Source organism: Amblyomma maculatum, chromosome 6, assembly GCF_055883805.1.
Source record: "Amblyomma maculatum isolate TAMU_Amacu chromosome 6, ASM5588380v1, whole genome shotgun sequence".
Taxonomy (NCBI): Eukaryota; Metazoa; Arthropoda; class Arachnida; order Ixodida; family Ixodidae; genus Amblyomma; species Amblyomma maculatum.
In genome coordinates, this window is record NC_139349.1 from 135,848,608 (window position 1) to 135,873,678 (window position 25,071).

General features: G+C 46.4%; 1 protein-coding gene across 1 annotated transcript in view; it reads right to left on the bottom strand.

The window, feature by feature from the left end:
- Rnmt (RNA guanine-7 methyltransferase) overlaps positions 1 to 25,071 on the bottom strand; it is a 56,320-nt gene that overhangs the window by 28,528 nt on the left and 2,721 nt on the right. Inside the window, exons 4-7 of the mRNA XM_084607461.1 lie at positions 11,545 to 11,669; positions 5,008 to 5,189; positions 2,781 to 2,948; positions 350 to 467 (exon numbers count right to left, since the gene is read on the bottom strand). Of these exons, the coding sequence (XP_084463587.1) occupies positions 350 to 467; positions 2,781 to 2,948; positions 5,008 to 5,189; positions 11,545 to 11,669 (593 nt within the window). The remainder of the gene's footprint in view (positions 1 to 349; positions 468 to 2,780; positions 2,949 to 5,007; positions 5,190 to 11,544; positions 11,670 to 25,071) is intronic.

Sequence of the window (25,071 nt, forward strand, 5' to 3'; positions counted from 1 at the left end):
CACGGACACGTCGGCTGCCAGCTACCACCTGCCACAGTCTCATACCCATTATGTTTCGCTCACAACACCGATGAAAACAATGCCAGATATTCTGGTAAACACGGTCTCCCAAAAAGTGTACCAAGGATCCCAAAGGTTTTGCAAAACCAGATATGAGCACTTCTGGCCCAGCATTTCACGAGTGCAAAGGGACAACAGCATGAGCAATAAGGATGACCTAGTTGGCAGTTACCGTGCCATCTTCCTTGACTGCGTTGTGGTCCCTCTGCGCTCAGAGTATCCCAGAGCAGGGGGCATCAAACTTCTGTCTGTGCTTACTAGAAAAAGGGAAAATGGAACACTGGCCTACCTCCAATGCCTGCATTTTCCGCAGCAGAGCTTTTCCCTCGGGGTCATCCTTGAATTGGTTGAAAAAATCTTCAAACCTTTTCTTATAAACCAATTTCAGTCCAAACTCCTTTGCCATTCTGTAAAGAGAGAAATAAACATTGTGACTGTTATAATACAAAGCCAACGGCCAATTTAACTTTAGCTTATCACGACGTTGTAGCTGTTTTGAAGTGAGAAACAACCCCACAAATTATGGGCACAGAACACTGTCTGCAAAACAAAGTGGAGTATTTTTGGCCTGTTGCTACCCAACTGAAAGTGTTCTCTTTGCTGGAGGCTAAGATCTGCTGCATAGCGTGCATTGAAACAGTATCCCTTCTCCACGGCCTTTCATGTTACTGCATCACTTATTTAAAACTGTCTTAACTTAACGAAGAAATGCAGCTCGCCTTCTCATTAAAACTGTTTTAACTGTCACTGAATTACACATCATACAAGTGACAGTGCCACAGGTTAGGTCACAGCATCGAGGCTGACCCGGTGAACCTGTGCTCCCAGAAAAGAAATTACAGAAGAATGTCAGAATAGGCATAATGCTCACATGGAGCAATACTCTGGCATTCAGGTAACTTAAGTTGCCAGAAGATGCAATGAAGGTGGAATCAACAAGCAAGAAAGTTTTTTAATAATAAACAAACAAAACAATGCAAGTCACCTGCCATGTCACCTGCCAACTACCACCTGCCAGAGGCATGCTTGAGATCTTTCACTCACAAAACTGACACCAGATTTTTCGAAGAACGTCAAGGACGGGGCCTTTTAATACTACTACCACATTACAAAAAGCAGCATGCTCACGTATCTTATTAGGAGTACTTCTGCTAAGATGTAATTTTGATTAGACAAACAATTTTCTGGTCCCTTCAAGCTATAAACAGCTACCAAGAAAAATTAAAAGCTGTGATTTAAGCATATATTTTCCAAAACATGCCGGATGAGTTCTATTTGAGTGCGAGCTAGATTCAAAAGCAGAGGGTCAATAGTTATTTGGAGCCAAAGCCAATTTTGTTGAGGCGCATGACAAAATAGAAAAAAAGAAAAGAAAAACAACAATTTTTATTGTAACGCAAAATTGAAGTGAAACATCCCAAAACGTGCTGAGCAGATCTATGCAAAAGCAAGGTAATGTAATAGTGCTCACAGCACTTCAACACTGATACGAAAAAAAAAAGTAAAAAATAAATAAAAACTGCATTACTTTAAATCTTGCCCCCTTCAATAGTAATTTTAATCACATATATTATGCAGTTTTCGCAGAGCACCACACCAAGGTGGGAGGGAAGAAAAGAGAACTTAGGGAGGAAAAGAATTGATTGGAAGGAACTGATGGGCAGTCATACAATGCGAAGCAATGTTTTTCCATCAGCAGCATGAGAATATCCATTGCAAATGTTAGAAAACAACTAAAGGCAGACGCTGGCACGAGAGTTAGCTCCGTGCGCTTCTGCTACAGTTCACACTGCTGCACAACTATTCTGCTCCCTTTTCCTTTCACCCTCTCCTACAATGGTCACAATGTCAACAGGGCCTCATGGCTTGCACAAAGGAGGGGGGGAAGAGGAGATGTGGTTATTAAAGCGTAAGCCTTGTATGTCTATGTAGGCAGGTTTTACATGGGCACGACTTTGCCGGCGCTGTAAAAGAGGAACTAGTTGGTATATGAAAAAATAAATGGTACCATCGGATAGAGTGTCAAGGAAAGGTGTGCAAGTGACAAAATGGTTGATGTGGTTATATTAGGTAATCGATTAAAGCCAATAACAATAATAATTGATGCACAGAAAAGGAAAGGCGCAATGCAATGCCCGTCACTACCTGTTCTCTGGACACCTTAACCGTGCCATAAAGGGAGGGAGGAATATGGGAATGAAAGCAGAAGAGTGAAAGGAGTGCCATAGCGGAGGTCTCCTTGGTAATTTCGAACACCTGAGGATCTTTAACGTGCACTGACAAAGCATGGCACATGGACGCCTCTTCGTTTCGCCTCCATCGAAACTTAATTAGAGCCAGTTAAATGGTTTACAGGAAAGGAAAGGCCCAGTATCGGTCTCTCGCGAAAGAGGAGTTAGTTCATATATCGAAAAAACAATGGTACCATCGGATAGAGCATCAAGGAAAGATGGGCAAGTGACAAAATATGTTTGTGTGGGTTAATTATATAATTAATTAGAGACAATTAGTGGTTCATAGGAAAGGAAAGGCTCAGTGTTTATCACTCGCGGAATCCCACTGGTACATCTCGTGGACAACACAGCAACGCTTAGGCATACGCATTTCTCCAGTGCAGATTCTGCAGTGATCTCGGAAAAGTTTTTGTCCGTGACTACTGTATCACATGTGCGGGTGATACAGCAGTCACAGACACTCTTGACACTCACGGACACACTTACTCTTGAAGGACATCGAAATTGACCAGAAACTCTGGACAATCAACCACTTCTTCCAAGTGGAAATCGTATTGTGCTCCAAATAGGGGGAAATGATCCTTGGAGCCCTTGAACTCAATGTGGAACACATCGTTGCCAAACTTGAGGCCTGGAGCTTCGCGCACACGGCGTCTGTAATGAGTGACAGTAAATGACTGCAAACCAGTTCTCAGTAATAAAAGAAAAGGAATAGCAAAACATCCAACAATGTTGCTGAAGGGGCAGCAACATCCACTGTAGTACAACTTTTCAACCACTTAACAAGAAGTTCAATTCGTGATACAACAAGCTTATTTTCAACATACATTAGATCATTTCCAAATTAATGAAAACTGTTGCAGCTGAAACGTCATTGAATGAGTGCCAGTACAGCAAAATTTCTGACATGACATTGCCAACCAGTTAGCTGCAAACCATAGAAATATAATGCAACTACTTTTTCCACCAAAATAAAGTTTTCAGAATGGGACTGGTGTTTCAATGAGAACTTCAGCAAAATGAAATGGATCTTAAGGAGTTATCTTGCAGTACAAGAAATATGAGGCTCTCAACGTGTTTACTCCCACAAAGCATCTGCAATGCCAAATGCCATCATCTGCTTGTCTCATCAAAAATGGCCACCAATGTCACCGTGAACACGGAACAGAAGCTATGTTACTCCTGCCTAGTTAGCATATGGCCACACTGTGTACAAGTGGATGTGTGCTTTAACAGCAGGATCTTGATAAATAGAAATCTGTTAAATAGAACTTCCGCTTAAATGAAAAAATCAACTTCGAGACTGTTAGTTGTGTAATAAGACAATGTAACAAAATCTCGTTAATCAGAAATGAAGTTTTCCCCACGTAAACAGAACCGAAAACAGTCCGGAGACCACAAGTTATTGTGGAAGTGCAGTGCCGTCGTGGTACGCGTCCCTGCCAGGACGTCCCTGGTCTTTGTCTGGTGCTAGGCTATTTTTACGACACCAAACTCTGAAGTTTCCACACAAAACTAAGGTCCTGCTGAAACCAGCACTACTGCTAAAATGCTTTGTAGTATCACAACAAAAAGTCCAGTCAGCTTTTATAGCCGACGAAATAACTGCATAGTAACGAGGAGGACTAAAAAAGACGCATAAGACACAGACAATGCACTGTTAACGTTTCGTTCAGTCCTTGCTTTTGCTACACTGTTTTTTTTGCGTGTGAAACTAACCAGATTAAAGTTTGGCACTCAGTGCCTTGAAGGTTCTACTGTAGACACACTTAGCAATGCAACCAAAAAAACGGTAGCATGGAAGGCCTGTCTGCCAAAGGATATGTCTACGAACATGGCTAGCTTGCTAAACTGCAAGGAACAAGAATTTTGATCTGCATCCATGGTGTGCCTACTTTTCTTGCCACTAGTACCCACAGATACCCGGAATTGTATGATAGTAATGCTAAGACCCCTTTCAGAACATGCAGAGGCCACTCATAGTTGCACATTTGTCCCATGAAGACAGGTAACCTTATTTAACAGGTTCCTGCCAGGCAGGGTGAGTTGGCCAAAGGCCCTAACCCCAAGCGTTTCACCCCAGAAGAGCTGAGTACCACAAAAGGGAGAACATGGTACAGTAAAATCTTGTTACAAGAGACACTCTGTTATAAGAGACACTTAAAAATGGTTTGATTAGTTTTCCTATGTTTGCCATGTTAACAACATTGCATACAAGAGACATGGTTACAAGAGACACTCTGTTACTAAGGACGACTTTTGCAGGTCTCTAAAGTAAATTCTTCACTATGTATAAGAGACACAATTAACCCAGGTACACTCATTAAATGCAGCTGACTCGTACCAACTTGTATGTGCGGCAGTTTAGGTTCCCTTGTCTAAATTCTGTTCCATATCGATGTACTGTTTTGTTACAATATGTCAGGAACCAAGAAGGAGTGCCTCCTCTTGACTGGGAAGTCAAAATGTCTGTGTTGTTTCAGCCACTGTCATGTGACTGAAACAATATTGGCTTCCCAGTCAAGAGGAGGCACTCCTTCTTGGTTCTTGACATTGCAACAAAAACTGGAGACATCTTTTTGGGGTCCCTTGAGTATCTCTTGTATCGAGGTTTTACTGTAATCATTTGCGAGAGTTGCCACTTTACAGCTTTTCTAGAAGCTATCCGATAGAAATTAAAAATAAATAAACCCCGCAAAGGGAAGGGGCCTACACAAGATCGTAGGCGTCAGGGGTGGTGCCAATGAAGTAGCCACCGGGAGCCAGGCACTCGGCAGCATTGCGCAGCATACACTGTGCCTGTGGCAGACTCTCGAAGCTGTAGTGGAACGTGAACTGGCAGCTCACCAGGTCCAGGGCGATGTTCTCGTGCTTGTACCGGTCCTTCAGCCGCACCTGCAGGGGGATCCCACAATTCATACCCAAACTGGCATTCAAACACCAGTCCCAAATTCAACAAAACACCAATGTCAAAAATAGCAAACAGTGCCTTTTGCATGTCAGCAAGTACTTGAGATCAACTCAAGCAGTGAGCAGAAAATGCTTCCTCCTCAACAGTTCCCTCACCACAGTACTTGAGTAGCACTATCTACAGCCTTCTGCAGCGTTGAAAACACTTCCTATCAGAGCACAGTGCCAAACTGAGTTGAAGCAAGCCAGTTTTAGCAGATCCGATCAAAAACAGGTTAGTGCAAAGCAAGACAGACACGAGAGGAAAATGGGACAACACGTTACAGTAGCGTGTCTTCACATTTTCCTCTCTCATGTCCGTCTTGTTTTGTGGTAACATATTTTTAATCGAAGATGCACCAACTATCCCAGCAACAAGTTTTACTATAGTCTTAACAGAATTTGCTGAGTTACAGAACTTGGCAGCAGTTTTGCCAATGCCATTTTGGTTGCCCATATGCATTTAATTCATGACTGTTATAGGTTGGGCCTGCAGCGGCCAAGACGGCAACCTTTTCCGAGGTCCGAGCACTTATGGCAGTGAGAAACGTAGCCATGATATCCACTATGGAAAGTCCATCAAGCGCAACTTTGTCAGGTGACCTTGTAAGTGGGTCCTTCGATCTCACTTGAACTGAACTTCCATTTACAACATAACGGTGTGTCACATTCTTATGTAATACACTCAGCTTCCTTTCACTTTCAGCTAGCGAGAACTAAACCACCATTAAAATTCCTGTGCAATTGGGATCATCATTATCATAATCGTGATCAGTAAAACTATATCCAATGTATCCTTGCACCCTAAGAGACCATCAGTTATAAAAGCAGCGATGAGGGCTAGCTGGTTGAACATTTTGAGAATTTGCGTGTGTTATGTTTGGTTATTGTGGGAGAGACTGACGACACGGACCAGTCCAGTTGTGAACAGAAAAGGAACTAAGGTTTATTCAGGATTTGAACTTGGTTTTCTGTTATGTAGGTGGCGCTGGCTATGGAGCCTTGTTAGGATTGAGGCAGCCACGCAGAGATGGCGCGACCGGATGAGAAGCCGAGTTGCTGTTTTGCGTATACATAACAGCGTGCTTACAGGGAAATGAACGTATATAGGACAAGTGTGCTTGTCCTGAGTACATCGGTTATCAAGTGTCCTCATGTGCCCTTTTCATACTGTAGCGCGTAAACTCTCAAAACCATTAGTTATCTTGCTTTCATACTGCACTTTCTACCCATTCTCACTTCTCCTTGATTTCGACCAGGACATCATTAATTCGTATTTGTGCTCTGGCCCAGTCTACTTTCTTTCAGTCATACGGGCGCGGCCATTCTATAACCAAGGCTGCACTAACTGGCGATACTGTCACCACAAGCTTTCCCTTGGCCAGGTGCTTGGCTTCCATGGTTCAAAATGCTTTGAAAAATGGCTCGCTGACATCACCTTGTGCAAAACAAAATAACTTGTGCTATGGCTCTCTCTGTATAAAGCTCCCCAAGCAACATTACCACTGGTCATCACCATACCCCCTTTCTACCATGCTATCGCTATCTTTCTGCCTCAAAACATTATACTTAGGGTTTTCCTTTCCACAGCTCGTGGTGCTGTTTTCACTCAGGACTGTTTTCAAGTTTAAGGTGCTGTTTCAAGTTTCTTTTTGAGCGCGGTGCTGTTTTCAAGTTTCAGGACTTTTCGTCAGCCTCAAAGTTTCTGACCAACTTGTACTGGCAACCTGCCACTCATGACCTCACAGAGCCTCTGCCAAATGCACCCTACCTCGTTCTGATCATAATAGATACTTTCTCCCCTTTACTTTCTCCCCTTTACAGAGGCATGCGTAACAGCAGTATGATTTGACGAACCTAGATGCACCACCCTCTGCTTTCTTTCCTTACCTATGGAGTGCCATTTTTGGTTCCCTCTAGAGTATTTATGCACACAACGCTTCCCAATCCCCCTACTGGAATTTTCAGAAACCAGATGCTTCAGGAAAGCCAGTCAGTAAGTCGAACCCCTTTATAGTAATGTCAATGGGATCAACAAAAATCTTTACTATATCAGTGGTTGGTGATAACATGGTCCTAAAGTTCCTGTTCGGTAACTAAATGGCTACTTATTGTGCACGTCTTCTTGCTTAATGAAAAAAAAAAAAAAAAAACTCTCAAATAGTTTCAATCTCTCTCATCATCTCTTCTTTCTATTTTTTCAGTTATAAAATTTTTGTACATGTTGAAGTACTTCTTAAGCATGAGGGCAACATGGCTATGAATATAACTGAGTTTGATTTCATGTGGAAACCAAAGCGTTGCATGAACACGGTGTTATCTTCTGCTGTTTCTATCAATAAGAAGGCAATAGACTAGAAATGCGCGTGGCAGTCAAGTGCTGCAAAACTGCACATGCCACGCCTCCAGTTCTTGCTAATGCTGCCTCGTGCTGCACAGTGATGTGAATGTTCGGTCGTTTCTTCCTTTCCCTATTTCTCGCAGCACTTTTACTCTATTTTACTTTCTGAACGGATTGCGCCGCATTCTTTCCATGCTCGCAGACAGCTTTACTTTTCTTTTTTTTCCTATGCACTGCGTGCTTTCCCTCACAGCTCCAAGGCTTACGTAAAGTTGGCTTCTCCTGAATACTATGATGCCTAGTGGTAAAGCCATTTAAAACACCAGCTGTTTTTATTTTTAAGTTACTTCGCAATTTTAGGTAGCGCGCGTGTGGCGATGTCATTTCGTGGGAAGGCGTCGTCGCGGCCAAATGCACTTTACTATAACCGATTTTTATCAAAAATGTTTTTACTATAGAGGGAGAAAAATGTACAGTTGTCTATGGAAGATGAACTGGGACTTCAGTTTCACTTTACTATATCCGAGTTTACTATAGCGGGTGTTCTAATTTTTAAAAATGGGCTTGGTGAGCTGTGAGGATGGCATTTGCAGCACCGTTATAATGTGACGGTAGACAACAGAAAAAAGGTGAACGCTGTTAACAATTAAGCCTGCTAACTAATTTCTGACAAATTAACTTTTAATCATTATAGTTAAGCACCTAATTGCAATCAGAGATTTTTATCCAGTTGCCATTAACATCAGTATCAGTTTTAGAATTTCGAAACTGTGATTTCCCTTGGCGTGGTGGCTCAATAAATATTGGGCATCTCGTGCCAAAAGACTCCTCTTTTGAAAAGCCTGTGCTCTAAGCAATGCCCCCAGGACTACCAATCTGTGGCACCTGTGACGCCTGAGCAGCGGTCCTCACTGCTGCTGTAGCCCACGAGGACAGAGGTCATGTAGCACTGCAGCCATTGATTGATGCCGAGGAGACTTAGGGTGCATTATCTCAATGTGTGCATCTTTTGGTGAGCCACTTACCAAGAGAAAAAGTCGCCGAGCATACACCGAGGCATCAGCATTCATAATGGTGAAAGCCATGTGCAGCGTGTGCATGTGTGACGAGGCTGTGCAATAAGGAGTGCTATCATTCGGACTAGCATCCTTCACATTGTCTGTGCAGCGCTGCCTGGGAAACTTGGCTTCCTTACTGGTGACACAGAAGCCATAAAACAGTGCATTGCCATGCTGGGTGTGGCGATCACCATACACTCCTATTCTCTAGCCGCTATGGTGAGTAGGTGAAAAAAACACGAACAAAGGCCCAATAAGGAACAAAGACAATGTCGCTGTAACTAAGCATTACCGTACTGTTCCATCCCTTCTGGCATTCAGATAACTTCCTCCAAGCTGTTAAAAACAGCTGCAGAGAAATACCTTATTTCTTAGCTTATAGATGGCACCACCATACAATGATTGCCAGAATTGTGGCGTAGCCAGAAATTTTGCTTGTGTGTGTGTGTGTAAGGGGGGGGGGGGGGGGGGGGGGGGCACGTTGCAACGTATACTCCTCCATATAGAATTTTCCGAGGGATCAAATATGATTAATTCCAGCCAATAGCCAACAGAACTTGTGTATTAGGTGCTGCAAACATATTCTTGAACGCTACGCAGTATGCACTGTCAAGAAAATTGTAAAACATTCACTTTATAGCAAAATAACATATATGTATGTATGTGACAAAAATTGTGGCAGAAATAACTAATATCAATGCTTCCCTGATTCTGTCTGTAGAGAAAATATTAAACGAACTTTAGAACTATATCAGTTCGAAACCAGCAAAGCAGTGTTTACCGCCGATATGAAAACGTAAAGGCCATGAAATGAACACTTTGACGGGAAATACTTTATTGAACTCTTGTCATCCAAGACCCTTGTTTACATTTCTGTACATGTCCAACGGCCAATGATGCTGTCCTTTCTTCCAATTTACTGTACAGGAAAACCTCTCACCGGTCATACATTGTGAGTAATTGAAGTGAAATTTAGTCGCAACAGGAAGCGCACAGAAAAAGCAGGAGTTCTGAAGGATATATATATATATATACACGAATGCGGAGATATAATGAAATATTTATTACAAATGATATGACACAGCTTGATAAGGGCAAAAAGTTACCACTGGAAACAAACTTCACTGTATGCATGCACAAAACCTCGCAACATGACATTTAAATATACGTATAAGTCTCCAATAAATCTATGCAATTAAGCAAAGTCACTGTATGTAATGCACCAAACAAGGCAAATAAACATGTTGCGCAATCACAGATAGTGAAATTTAAGAAGAGAGACGATCTAGGCAAGAACAAAGCTACGATCACCACGCTGCGGTCGGCGTGGTGAGGGTCAGTGCTGATCGGCGACGCGCCTCCGAACCTTTCAACAAAAGATCAGGTTCCCGTTGTCGTCGGCACGGGCGCCAAGGGGGATTAAGGTCTTAAAGGGCAGCTAATCTCGGTCTCCATCCCGAAAAGAGGTGGGGGGCTTGGCGCCGCAGCAGGAGACAAAGGGTCACTCCGCCGCCGTCGGCGCCACTTCAATGCCTTTGGTCACGGTCGCTCACCGGTGTCCGCAAGGTTAGTTTCTGTTTTCAACTGTGCTGGAGAATCTGCGCGTACCTTGGCTAGAACCGAAACTGAGCTGCACATAGAGGTGTCTTGCCTGCGCAGCGGCGTAGCGAAAAAGAAGAGGTGCAATAATAAAAAAAAATACGCTCTGGGCCAGCGTTCGGCTCCTTCTTTTCGGTGCGCAGAGACAAGTGCGAAAAAGAAAGAAAAAAAAAAAACAAAAAAAACAAACAAACAACCACAAACAAAAAGCGCGACCACGGAGAGAGCGTAGTGTACAGGGAGAAGGGCGAGGGAGCATCATAAAGAGCTGCTACAGCACGGTGAGGACCCGCAGAAGGCACGAGGAAAAAAAAAAAAGAAAAAAGAAAAGCACCAAAAAGACCGGAATTTTGAGCAAGCCGGGAGTCAAAGGTGAGGGAAATATCGGCTTTGAAACACTGAATGAAAATGGCAACCTGGCTTCGACGCTGTATTGTTTCGTCCACCCCCCCTCCGCGGCCGCCGCGAGTTGACGTGACGAGCCTGCTCGCTACTTGAACGCCCTTGAAACTTTGTGCTCGGAAGTGGTTTCTGGCTTTACGCGACTCCATCTGCATGGGCGTTACTATGAAATGTAGCCCAAGTTCGTAATGTTTGTGCCGAAATGTAGTTTCGAACCGGAAAAAGATATTGTAGACAAAACCCAGAATGCTTTTGAGCGCCGGTGGTTGTTTTAGTCTGGGTGCATGACAGCACGAAAACATTCCAAGGGGGGGGGGGACTGAAGCCTAATACCCCCCTCTGACTATGCCCCTGGGCCGCTGGTTATGGATAGATTCTGATTCAGAGTTCTGTAACCGGTAGGATTGAACAACTGACATAGATTGGTGTATGCTTAACGTTCTTGGCTTTCTTGAAGCCTAACATGAAACATTTGAGCACATCCATCTGCATCACTCCACTGCTGACAACGCAAGTTTCAATGTGGTTCGACCATTGACATTTTTGAGCTTTAATATCAATTTAAACACCTCTTACATCTAAGCTATAAATTAGAGCTGCCAGGTGTCCTGTTATAGCTGTGCAAGTGTCCTGTAAAGGACACTTGCACTACAGGAAACTGAAGCAGCTTACAAAAACCAAGGCGAAAGATGCTCTTGAAAAAAAAAAAAAAAAGAGAGAGAGAGGAGGTTACAGAAAACCCTGGCATATTCCAAAGTATACAAAAACTACTTTGCACATGAAACACAAGCTTGCTTGTGTTTTGCAGAAACAATGTCACTCTTCTGCCACAGCAGCTTCTATAAGGAGTCTTCCTTTTTCTTTCCCTTTACACGTGCTTTGAATACTGTGAAAAGCTCACCCTGGTGCAATCGGCTTCTATGAATTCAGCCTGGAATATGCGGCCGGGCTCTCGCTGTCTATGATGGCGCTCCTTCAACTCTCGGTAACGCTCCTCTGCATGCTTTAGTGATGTCCCTGCTATGTCTGCAAAAATAATTAGGACACTTGCATTATAACACATTGCTAAGTTAGGCAAATTTATTGACACCGTATGAGAAAGCAAGCCTTTCAGGTGCAGTGCAGAACATAGCAAAAAGAATGGCACAAAACAACTGCATGCCGTGCAGTGATGGTGCCAAGAGGTGGTGGCCATCACTCTGAAAACATGCCTGACAGCAGTCATGAAGGCATTCCAGATAATGCGGCACACACTAGGCCCACTAGCTGGGAAGTGATTGTAGAAGGTGCCGCAGTTGAATTTCCTTCCATTTCATTAATATCACCTCTTTTTCAGGCAATGCCACAAGGGCATCGAGCATATCTAAAATTTGAAGGCCATGCCGCCCCCAACCTACCGCAAATATTCAGACATCATCCCTGATGTCACGACATATCTTTCCTAGCTGTAATAACTTAAATGTTCTAAGCTTTTCACAATTACTGTTTGCCTTCAGTTGCCTCTGGTTTTAATACTGTAGCTGCCAGTAATGTTGCTTGTAGCGTTAATTATACAGTAAGAAGCCACAAAGAGCAAAAATGATTTAAAAATGAGGTCCGTGTTCTTGTTTGTAGTTATTTTTCATCAGAATGAAATGAGCCCAAGGGCCAAAAATTAAAGACGTTTAATAAAGCATACTGTGCTGAGGTTGCCAAACATTTACTAACAGCATCAATTTGGCCTTTCCTGTTAGTACAAACTGACAGAGGACAATACATTGTAGTGTGAACGGTGACGAGAGGAAGATAATCGGCGAGTGGTATACGTGTGAAGGACGCGCGATACAAAGCTGGAACCGAGCGGATTTCTTGGCGAGGGCTGCTCGGTATTGTAGGAGTAGTTCTGGAGGTCAGGACGAGAAGGTTGAAGGCGTTGGCAACAAAGACATGCGACATGTCCCGGCAGCCCGTAAGAGTAGCAGATTGGCCAGTTGTCCGCAGTAGGCCAAGGATTCGTAGGGCATTGACGTACCCTTAGAACAGGGACATGGAATACAGACCCAGCCAAAGGCGAAGGATGGAAGGAAGGGGCTGGCTGGTAGGAATCAGTTGCGGATGACATTAGTGGCCTGGCCGCAACTTGGGCGTAAGTCAAAGGAGCCGTTACTTGCGGCAGCGCGGGGCTTGGCAGCAGGATGTCAATGATGTGATCTTGTACGACACGTCGCATGGTAGGGCCCAAAGACGGAGCCATGTCAGGAATAAGGCGGCCAGTATCTTGTAGTTGAGGGATCAGGAACAGCTGGCGGGCGACCTCTTCACGAACGAAGGCTTTGATTTGTTGAATCAAAGGACTGTCCTCTGATGGAGTAGAACCGCCCAGGGCTAGTGTAGAGGTGATGTCGTCACAAACACTGGACCGCCGGGTAGAAGCGCGCTGCTTACAGAGCTCGTCGTAGCTCTGACAAATTGTGATTACATCACTGACGGTGGCAGGATTTTTCGCCCAGAGCATCTGACACGCGTCCTCAGAAATGCCTTTCTGGATATTTCTGATTTTCTCCGCTTCGGACATTAGTGGGTTGACACGTTTGCACAGGTCAACGATGTCATTATAACTGGTGAAGGTCTTTTCAGCATGCTGAGTGTTGTCATGCAAGCATTGTTCTGCCCGGAGCTTGCGAACTGCAGGACGGCCAAACACTTCCACAAAATTCTTCTTAAATGCAGACCAAGATGAGAGGTCTGCCTATGGTTTCTAAACCAGAGGTTCGCCACGTCAGTCAGATAGAAGATGACGTTACTTAATTTGACAGGGTCGTCCCATTTGTTGTGGCTGCTGACACACTCGCACGCCAACAACCAATTGTCGACGTCCTGGTCAGCCGTGCCACTGAAGAGGCATGGGTCATGCTGTCGTAGAACGCCAGAACAAAGGACCGTGGTTGGGACGGGCGGCGATGTCAAGGTGGTCTCATTTAGCATAGTGGACGCAGAGGGCAATGTGTGGCTTCTTAGTTCCAGGGTGGATGGGAACGCACCCAGCACCTTCACCAATTGTAGGGGTGTGTTTTTTCAGGCGTAGCGAACCACGAAGACAGCGACCAACTTCTTCGTCCTCGAGCGTGCTAGCACGCGATGCATGCCAGTGGCTATAACGACGAAGACTGGCACACTACAACATTCATTGTCCTGCCCCCAACCTTGTTATTTCAATGTCTGATTGACTTAATTGGTGCTAATTATTTACCTAATCAACCCACATAAACCATTTTGTCACTTGCATACCTTTCCTTGACGATCTACCTAATGGCACCATTCCTTTTGCAATATACGAACTAGTTCCTTTTTTATAGCGCCGACAAGGTCATGCACCGTGAGACCCGTCTACACAGCCATACAATGCTTACGCATTAATAATTTTGAATTATTTTGAAGCAGTAATTAGAAAACCGGCACTGAATGTTTGAAATTTCTCTGAACCTCACAAAGGCACCTATGGTTGTCCTCCAGCCTTTTGTGGGCGGAACCGTGACGGACAAAGGGAGTTGAAAATGCAGCCATGAAATGCACTGCTGCTTTAAAGGGACACTAAAGAGAGAAAGGAAGTGGGTTTGCATCGATAGAATGCCAGTTCCCGATTACAAAAAGACCACTCTTACTGAAAACAGAGCTGTTATAAGGTAGTAAAGAAGAATAACAGAAATACAGGTATCGCCACCACAGCCAAACGGCCGAGGCTCGCAACTACAAATCACGTGACGCGCTAGGGATCCCGGAGGCTGACAAATGCGAATTACGTTGTATGTTTGAATGCGGTAGTACGTTTTTTCTCAAACATGATAACACGCTTTTATTATACGTAAACGACGGCGAAAAGACAACGTAAACGTTGCGAGGCAAATACAAAAATATTGTTACGCCCTTAGCGTCGCGACGGAGACGTTCTAGTCGGTTCAGTACGCTAGGTACACACGGTTAGCGGGAACGACACAAGTGCCACCAGACAAAGGTCGAACGGGCGCGCACACTTCTTCTTCCTCTTCCTTCTTTCTTCCTCCATGCTCTGTTTTAGAACAAGTCCGTAACACTTCCCCCGTCGCAGGCGAAGCCCTCCGGGCAAGTCAATCGTCAGCACGAGGATGACAGGGTTTCAGACGCGCGACGTGGGCAAGCTCAGTTCGTGAAGAACGTCGGCCACTTTTTGTAAGGCGCGCAATCCGATAGGTGAGGTCACTAATTGCCTCGAGGATAACATAGGGACCGATATAATGCGCGAGCAGTTTCTGACTTAAGCCACGCTTCCTTAGTGGACGCCAAAGCCAGACCATATCTCCAGGGAGGTAGGTGACGTGGCGATGGTGGTCGTCGTAGCGGGATTTCGAGCGCTTTTGTGAGGCGAGAGTTCTCAGGCGGGCTATCCGGCGGGCTTCTTCAGCCCGGCACAGGATCTCAGCAATCCCAGGTTCGTCATCTGTGGAGAACGGGAGGATGGTGTCGAGGATGTGTCGAGGAGACCGGGCATAGAGGAGAAAGAATGGACTGTAACTTGTTGTTTCCTGTTGGGCGGTGTTGTATGCGTATGTTATAAATGGTAGCACAGTGTCCCAGTCCTTGTGGTCGGCGGCGACGTACATTGAAAGCATGTTGGTGAGTGTCCGGTTGGTTCGCTCGGTCAACCCATTTGTTTGCGGATGATACGGGTAGAATGTCGGAAATGCGTTTGGCACAAACGAAGGAGTTCTTCGACAACATCAGCGGTGAACTGACGCCCTCGGTCGCTGATCAACACTCGGGGAGGCCCATGGCGCAGTATAACAAAGTGCAGCAGGAAGAGGGAGACTTGGTGTGCAGTAGCCGATGGAAGGGCTGCCGTCTCACAGTAACGAGTGTGGTAATCAGTGCAGATGACGATCCGGCGGTTGCAAGAATGAGACTTGGGAAAAGGTCCCAAGAGGTCTACCCCGACTTTCTCAAAAGGGGATCTTGGAGGCGTCACCGGATGAAGAAGACCAGGAAGAGTGCCGGCGGGGCGTTTGTGACTCGCACATTGAGCACAGCTAGCCACATACTTCTCAGTGGTTTCCCGCATCCGGGGCCAGTAGAAACGTTCTTGGATGCGATAGAGTGTCCGCGCAGATCCCAGGTGTCCCGAAGTGGGGTCGTCGTGCATAACGCGCAAAACAGAGGAGCGTAGGCTGACGGGCACCACCAGAAGGTAGCGGAGACCAGTGGGAGAATAGTCCTTCTTGTACAAAAGACCACTCCGTATACAATAGGGAGTGGAAGCTGTAGGGTCCCTTGCAGCGGTAAAGAATGGTTGGAGATTCTCATCTTTCCTCTGCTCAGTGCGGAATGTACGGGTATCGGGGAATGGAGGTAAAACCGCAGCGATGTAATGATCAAAATTGTCGACGTCACATTCCGTTGTGGGAAGCGGTAAACGTGAGAGACAGTCCGCGTCAGCGTGGCGGCGTCCACTCTTGTACGAAACTGTATAATCAAACTCTTGTAAACGAATTGCCCACCGTGCAAGACGGCCAGATGGGTCACGGAGGTTTATCAGCCAGCACAGGGAATGATGATCAGTGACCACTGTGAAGGGCCGCCCGTATAGATAACAGCGAAATCGCTGAACGGCGAAAACTACCGCGAGGCATTCTTGCTCAGTGATTGTGTAATTTCGTTCAGGTTTGCTTAAGGAACGACTGGCGTAAGCAATAACGTGTTCCTTGTCGCCGTAACGCTGAATCAGCACAGCACCAATGCCAACACCACTGGCGTCCGTGTGCAGTTCCGTTGGAGCAGAAGGGTTGAAATGCCGGAGAATCGGATGTGACGTTAGTAAAAACTTGAGCTGGCAAAAAGAAGAGTCACACTCTGATGTCCACTCGAAGGGAGCGTCTTTGTGGAGAAGGCACGTAAGCGGGTTAGCAATGTCAGCAAAACGGGGAATGAAGCGGCGGAAATATGAGCACAGTCCTAGGAAACTTCGGAGTTCCTTCACGTTCTGAGGTGTTGGAAACGATGCAACGGCCGCAGTCTTTTGAGGGTCAGGTCTGACACCTTCACGATTGACGAGGTGTCCTAGTACCAAAATCTGGCGCTCACCGAAGCGACACTTCTTCGAATTAAGTACTAGACCGGCGTTGTTGAAGCAGTCAAGCACGAGAGCGAGGCATTCGTTGTGCTCTTCGAATGTCCGGCCAAAAATGACGACATCGAGGTAGCACATACATATTTGCCATTTTAGTCCTCGTAGGATAGAGTCCATAAATCTCTCAAAAGTTGCAGGAGCATTGCAGAGCTCGAAAGGCATTACATTAAATTCAAACAGGCCGTCGGGTGTGATAAATGCCGTTTTTTCCTTGTCGTCAGGGTGCATAGGGATCTGCCAATATCCCGATCGCAGATCGACGGATGAAAAATATGATGCCGAGAACAGACAATCTATGGCGTCATCGATCCGCGGAAGGGGATACACATCCTTCTTTGTTGCAGCATTCAGACGGCGATAGTCGACGCAAAAGCGAAATGTACCATCTTTCTTCTTCACCAGAATTACAGGGGCGGCCCAGGGACTGCATGACTCTTGAATAACACCCTTTTCCAGCATATCCCGAACCTGCTCACTGATGACCTGGCGTTCTGTTGGTGACACTCTGTACGGCTTCTGTCGAATTGGGTGTGAGTAGCCTGTGTCAATGCGATGCCGGGTACGTGTCACGGGAATGCAGCGTGAGCCGCTAGGCTCGGAAAAATCAAATATGGAAGAATACTTGACCAGTAAGGCCTCCAAAGCGTCACGCTGGTCCCTGGTTAGAGAGCGGCTGATCATCCGATGTAGTTGCGAGTCAGGGGCTGGAGCGGCAGCACTTTCGCCGGGTGCATCAGTAACCAAAGCCACCGACGGGGCGTCGTCTTGGCTACAGGTCGCAATCTTCATATTCACAGGCAACACTACGGGTTGCGAAGAACAATTAATGGCCCACAGCCGTGAGCAGCCCTTGACCACCGACAGTAGGCAATGAGGAACCAGAATGTATTTCTTTGCACAGTTAGAATAAAGCGGTGCCACTGTAGCGTCGAAGGTGTCGGAAGCACGGCTGGGGCACAAAACTGGGACGCACAACATAGACAAGGCTGGCACATTGGTATCCTCTGTTACACAGAACACATCTTCACGGACATGCGGCTTCTCTAAGAGTCCAGAAGGAAGGGAACCATCAACGCAGAGTTCCCCAGAGCGGCAGTCGACCGTAGCGCCACACATTCTCAAAAAGTCAATACCTAGAATTATGTCATGCGTGCATCGCGAAAGCACTGCAAACTCCGCTGCGAATACCGTTCCACCCAGGGACACCGAAGCACTACACATTCCCAGGGGACACAACACCTCACCACCCGCGCCATGAAAATTCACATTTCTGTCCCAAACAAACATAACTTTGCGTCCTAACCGCTTCTTAAACGATAAACTCATTATTGAAATGGTTGCCCCGGTATCCACTAAAGCCATTGTCGCCACACCATCCACAAGCACATAGACCGTGTTCTTTAACATAACAACAGATGGAGGAATTTCTTCAGGCAGCGCACAGTCTCCAGCGGCCTGACCTCCAGCAGCCGCGCTGACTAGTTTTCCGGCAAAGGCGATGCCGACCGCCTTCGTGGTCGTGGTGACGGAAAGCGGCGCGCAGAAGAGGCAGGTGGTGGTGAGACACTTCGTTCGGAAGCAGGAGAGTTGTTGCGCGGTCCATTGGTCTGGGGATATTCATACGAAGATGGGGGCCATTGCCAATTAGAGTCGTAGAAACGGTTACGTGGCGGAGCATTTTAGACGGGCCTATCGTAACGGGTGAGTGGGCGGCTGCGGCAGTATCGAGCTATGTGCCCCTCAATGCCGCAGCGTCGGCACACGGGGGCTGTGCGACGAAAAACTTGTTCCCTGGAGGGCTCCGAGGAGACAGGGTGCATTGGGTAGCGAAACTCATCTTCAGGTTTTCGGGTTGGACGCCGGAAATAGCGAGCAGGTGGTGGTTGAGGATGGTACTCATAGTGCTGATCATAGGGCGACAAGAAGTTAGTAGGGCGCGAGTCGTAGCGAGGCGGGTGACCAGGGCTATCGAACCTTGGCGTCGGGCTGTTGGAGTAAGCGTCCGCCTGTGCCGTATTGATAGAATTCACAACGGGCATCGACGGGAGCAAGGAGGGAGGCCCTCGAGAGCCGACAACGTCAGAGGGCAATGATGATGGAGACCGTACAGGGGGCTCAAACCGCTGCAGTTCCTCACGAACTATTTGCCGGATCGTCGACGACAAGTCCATGAAGTTGTCTTCAATGCTCGCCACAGATGGAACGTTGGCGAGCCGCCCAAATTTTGGCGTTATGCGACGAGTCTTCAATGTCTCAAATGTGCGAACATGCCGAATGACATCACAGACGGCGTTCAGGTCGCCTTTAGCAATTAGAAAATTATAAACATCATCTGCGATGCCCTTCAGAAGATGTCCTACTTTATCTTCCTCGGTCATATTAGCGCTTGCAGTTTTACATAGCTTCAGGACCTCCTCTATGTAAGTTGTGCATGTTTCCCCAGGTAGCTGAGCTCTGTGCGTAAGCGTGTGTTCAGCTCGCTTCCTTCGTGCAAGACAGTCACCGAAGCACTGCCGCAATTCAGTAACAAAACGGTCCCAGGTGGTAAGAGAGTCTTCGTGGTTTTCGAACCAAACAAGAGCGGTATGGGTTAGGAAGAAAACCACGTTTGCGAGCTTAGCGGCGGCGTCCCATCGATTGTAGCGGCTCACCCGTTGGTAGTGGGTCAACCACTCGTCAACGTCCTCACCTGCCGCTCCCACGAAAGTCCGGGGCTCCCGATAGTGATGCGAAGAACTGTTCGCTGCACCCGCAGGCCGATCTTCAGCCTGGATCACCGCGTCACCACGGGCTGCTTGCGGGTCATTGGCCGATTGCATGGCGCTGGTTTGCGGTTCGAGGCCCGCAAGGCGACGACTCCGGCGAGGCTCCAGTTGTGTCGGTGCTGTCTGTAGCGCCAGGGGTCGTTACCCCGCACCTCCACCACAATGTTACGCCCTTAGCGTCGCGACGGAGACGTTCTAGTCGGTTCAGTACGCTAGGTACACACGGTTAGCGGGAACGACACAAGTGCCACCAGACAAAGGTCGAACGGGCGCGCACACTTCTTCTTCCTCTTCCTTCTTTCTTCCTCCATGCTCTGTTTTAGAACAAGTCCGTAACAATATACTTGGAGGCGCCACAGGCGCCCACTTCAGTTTTGGTTATGTTTCGGCTCAGGCATTTCGTGCGCACTCGGATAGTTTGTTTGAACCTGCAGCGCCTGAATTACGAGCTTGGAGCAGCAGATGCACCTTGATGGTTCCCAATTGAGCATTCGGAGGCACGAGCGAGCGAAATCCGCTACCGCCGACACACTCCTCCGTTCACACTTCTGCGCCAACATATCGCCGCCGCTGCCGCTTCGACTGCGACCTGACCGCTTGACTGCAGCTACGTACGCCACGAAAAGCATACATATGCTAAGTACCGAAGGAAAAACGCATTGTCATTCAATTGTTCACTAAATCATGGCACATCTGACCAACATATACTGCGTCAACAAGACCTTCAACGTGCTATTCGCAGGCGTCGTAAACAAAAGGGGCATACTTGCCGCTCATACCAAGGAGAGCGTCGATATATTGCGCTCGTCGCCCGGCGACAAAAAGGGCCTCGGGTAAAAAGTAAAAACTAAAAATAACGAAGCACCAGAAATACATTACAAAAGGTTAAAAAAAATCGATTTGTAAAAAAAAAAAAAAAAAATGCCAGAAGAGGTGAGACTTGAACTCGCTACTGCTTGCTCCGTAACGTTCGCCGCTAACCGCTCAGCTACGCCGCGCCACGATAACTTTGGAAATATTTCTAGTTTTTATGTCATAGCCCCATTTACAATAAAGTGTTTCTGCTGTCGGTGTAAAAATTACAACTTCTTGATCATCGGCGCATGCTGCCTGCTCTCATGTCTTGCAACTAATGTTCTGGATGCCTATGCGCACTATATTGTGCACTGGATCCATTTTAACATGTGGAATTTCACAGCGCTGGCAAACGTAGTGGCGCCGGCACTTCGGTCATGTTCTGCTACCGTGAACGTAATTTTCGCTGAACACGGAGCTGTAGCACAAACCTTGAAGGAAAAAAGTGCGACGGAGCTTCAAAACTGACAAGCGCAGCAGCGAGGACACTATTTTGCTGGTAACTAAATCTTATTTGTATGCAAACATGTCAGGAAGCACTGCGATGACCGAGGGCTCGGTTTGTTTATACACAGTGCAAGAAGGAGCGCAAAAGCTTGAGAAACATGTAAAGTATTGTGCATTACAAGCGCTCTATGTTTTTTTTTCTTCCTTTATGGGCCCATCGCTCGGTAAATTACTCTCTTCATCGTTTTATTTATTTCGGCTGAGGCCGTCATTGCAAGTACGCTGTTGCCAAGTTGGCCCTTGAGGGATGCGACGCTGCGGGTCGCGCCGGCTCGCTAGCTATCACGGAGTCTCTGCTTACGTCATAGTATGCGTCACTCAACTCCAACTACGTAGTTGGAGGCCACAGTTTGAATTCGACCGGCGGGAACAAGAAAAAACCTTTACTTCTTATCGCAATATCTCAGCAATTATTCGATTTTTTGCTGCCGGATATGCGGCGACAGTGTCACCAAATGTAGCTTATTAGATTTTCATACCATCTTTGGCTGTCTTTAGTGTCCCTTTAATATAGCCAAATCTGGAAAAATCCTTTTGCAGATTTTTTTCTTAAACAACTCTTTAACTCCACTGTCTTCCTTTAAGACATGCCCGCTGAATATCTGGTTTTGACATTTTTCTTCTGACAGGCATTCTGACCTTTTCTTTCCCCAGCATGTATAAAATTTCATACTATAGCTGCTTTCGGATGACCTCAAAATATATTCAAAATTTCCAGGTGACTCTTCGGTACCAATTCACTCACTCTCACCACAAACATTGTCCTCTAGCACAACATGCACTTAGTTTTATGAGGATCACTCAATTTCACCTTCACCCACCCAGCACAACCTATATGTTCAAGCCAGGTGGGCTGATGAAACTTGAATTTTCCACCTGGTATGATACTTTCTTTCACATCACAGGTCCCAAAACAAAAACATACAAGGTTTGGTTTGGTTTGTGGGGTTTAACGTCCCAAAGCGACTCAGGCTATGGAGAGATGCCGTAATGGAGGACTCCAGAAATTTCGACCACTTGGGGTTCTTTAACGCGCACAGACACTGCACAGCACACGGACGCCTAACTTTTCGCCTTCATCGAAGAGAAAAATGGTGCCGTGTATCAACTTCGCACGTGACTTAAGATGAGCGTCGATGGTGTTGATAATAGCAGGATCCGTCTTTTAAGAAAAAATAGAAAATGGAGAGAACCGAAAAAACAGGCCTTCCAAAAGATTTTCAAGGAAATGATCACCTCTCAAAAAGGTCCACTTTGAGACCTATTAATTAACAACAGTATGCTTGTAAGAGGTGCCCAGTTTGGGGAAACAAAAAAACACATAGAAAACAAACAGGAAATAGGCGTAAGAGGATTAGGAAGTGCTTCTCAGAGAATTAATGGCTTGTCAGAGAGAGAGGCAGACAGAGAAGGCTGCTCATGAACCTGCTCTGGCAGCACACCAATTTTTCACTTAGGATTATGCTCACTTTCTGTCTTTAGTTTTCCTCTCTTACGGGCACTCCCAGTGATCGTGCAGCTTTGCTTTTTGGAGCAAACCAACTTAATTTTATATTTTTCTAGGAATTTAGGCGATGAATCAAAACTTAAAGAGTTTCAAGAACCCTTGAGATAGTTTTTCGAAAATCAAGGGTATTCAAGAATTTCAAGGGCCTGTACGCCTGCACCCACTGCACCACAATATAGCGCATAACCACGACGGGTGGCAATACACAGACACCTCCTACCAGTTGTGCAAGTAAAATGTTTGCCACTGTAAGGAGCTAGCGCCACACGATGTCTGTAACTTCCGGCACGAGAGAGAAGAGAAGACAACGACGCGAGTGTGCGGCGCATGCGGGGGAAAACACAGTGACACATAGAACAGAAATCTGCAGAGCAGATTTCTGTTCGGAGCAGATTCTGGCGGATGGGTGGTCAGGGAGCTGTGGCTGATCGCGTTCCGCCTGACCTACGACCCGAGATAATAGACCTCGGAGTGGCCCTGGAGCTCCTGCTTATCACATCCCACCTGTCCTATGACCAGAGTGACTAGACCTGGGAGTGGCCGATTCCTGTTGTGTTCCTGGAACACGTAGCCAGCATGCACATTCAGCGTCGTGCTGCGTGCGCTGAATAGACACACCTGGAAATCAGGCGTCTCCGCCGCGTGACGGCAACCTGAGGCCCCTCGCTTCGGCCGAGTTTCTCCCACTGCCAAGCCACCTGCTGACTTGACCCAAGCGCCTGTGGACACTGGGCGTTCCTTGCACTCTGAGCTCGCGCAACCGGGAGCGCCCGCATGGACCTCATTCTCAGTGGTGGAACTGGCAAATGGCTTCTTGTAGCAGCAGATATCGCAGTTTGGCGCAGAAGTTTCAAGTTTTGTAGCAGAAAAAATGGCATTTTGTAGCAAATATTTGAGTTTTTGTAGCAGAAGTAAAAACGTTTTGTAGTAATATTTCAAATCTTTAGACGGTTAAATAAAGAAAGCTTGTTTTAATTCTGAACCCCAATTGCTCAGATGTTTATAACGACCATAGCCATGCAAAAACAATCTTCAAGTTCAAATGCAGTCTAAAGTGCTGTTATTTCCTTAAAAAGCTCCAAATTAGGCAAACAGGTGGTCTTACTAAAAACAAAGCAGTTTTTATTCAGAGGGAAGACATAACAAGATATGCAACTCCACTATAAACACTGTAGCCTTGGAAAGAAGGTAGCTAGCTGTCTTAGTATAAAAACTGTGTGTCGAAATTCAGAACTGTCGCTTCTTAAACCTGCAACTTTAAGGCACTACGTATTTCTGCTCTTGCCTTGATGACTCCAGCTTGGACAGTGCCGCCCGCTGCGAGCCTTTCCTGTCCATTCTTCAGAAGGGCTTGTCCACTCTCAACGTCTGCGAAATTTTTAGACTTGATGCCTTTTGAGAAAAGTAGCTCAGCATTGGTGCTCATATTCCTGGCCAGCCTGATCTCTTCTTGTACCTTTTCCTGATCCTGGCCTCTTTTCTGGTTGCCCTTATGCTGTATATCAGGGTAACGTCGAGGCGTTTTTTCCATCAAGACCTGTGCTGATTGGAGGGAAAGAGGGAAGAATATTTTTGCAGGTCCTGAGTGGAGATTTTTTTTTTTTTTTTCCCCTCGAGAGAGGCATGCTGCTGGCGCTGCTCAGTCAAAAGGCATGATATGCGGGGATGTAGAGTGAGTGCCGATTCTGTGTGTTCGCAATCTTTGCTTTCATTTTTTCTCCTGGTGGTTTGGCTGGGTGGCTGGTTAATCAAAGCGACGCAGGGACTCGGAGTCCCGAGTCTGCTTCGTCGTAGCGCACTGCAGGAATGGTGCGTATGCTTTCCCCATTGCAATGAAAACGTCCAAGGGTACTTACTGACCGTATGCGGAGCAGCAGATATATTGAGTACCTTTTTTTTAATAGCCTTGTTTATTGCCTCAGTGCATAATAGAAAATAAAAAAAATTAGAAGTGGTATTAAATGAAAGATGGTTGGTTGGTTTGTGGGGTTTAACGTCCCAAAGCAGCTCAGGCTATGAGAGACGCTGTAGTGAAGGACTCCGGAAATTTCAACCACCTGGGGTTCTTTTAGCGTGCACTGACATCGCACAGCACACGGGCGCCTTGCTTTTCGCCTCCATCAACAAGCGGCAGCCGAGGCTAAGATTCGATCCCGCATCTTTGGGAACAGTAGTCGAGTGCCGTAATCACTGCGCCACTCCGGCAGGGTTATTAAATGAAAGAAAAAAGGTTGGCTGTTCTAATAAAGTTCAAGAGAGAGCGATGATAAGGCCCTTGCGTCAAAGCAATGTACGAAGATGAGTTGTTTGGCAAAAGGCCCACTGCCGTCAGGTGCCGAATTCTCTCGGCTTCAGTGCCGGACAAACCCACAAGTGGTGAATATCTGCCTCATGATTTTGTGACTTGCAAACAGAACATCCTGAACGTTGATAAAAATATCAATATTGAGGCCATGATCGTGTTGCAGCAGGTGTGAGGGCAACTCCGACCCTGATTGAGTACCTGCGCAAGAGTTATTTGCACACGCATGCGCCCACATACATGCAGTTTTGCAGTGACGGAAAAGAAATAACTGTCAAGACAGATAATCTTCTAAAGGGCATGTAAATGTTGACGTTTGGAATTAAGCTGTGAAATTATACAAGGTTTTCCACATA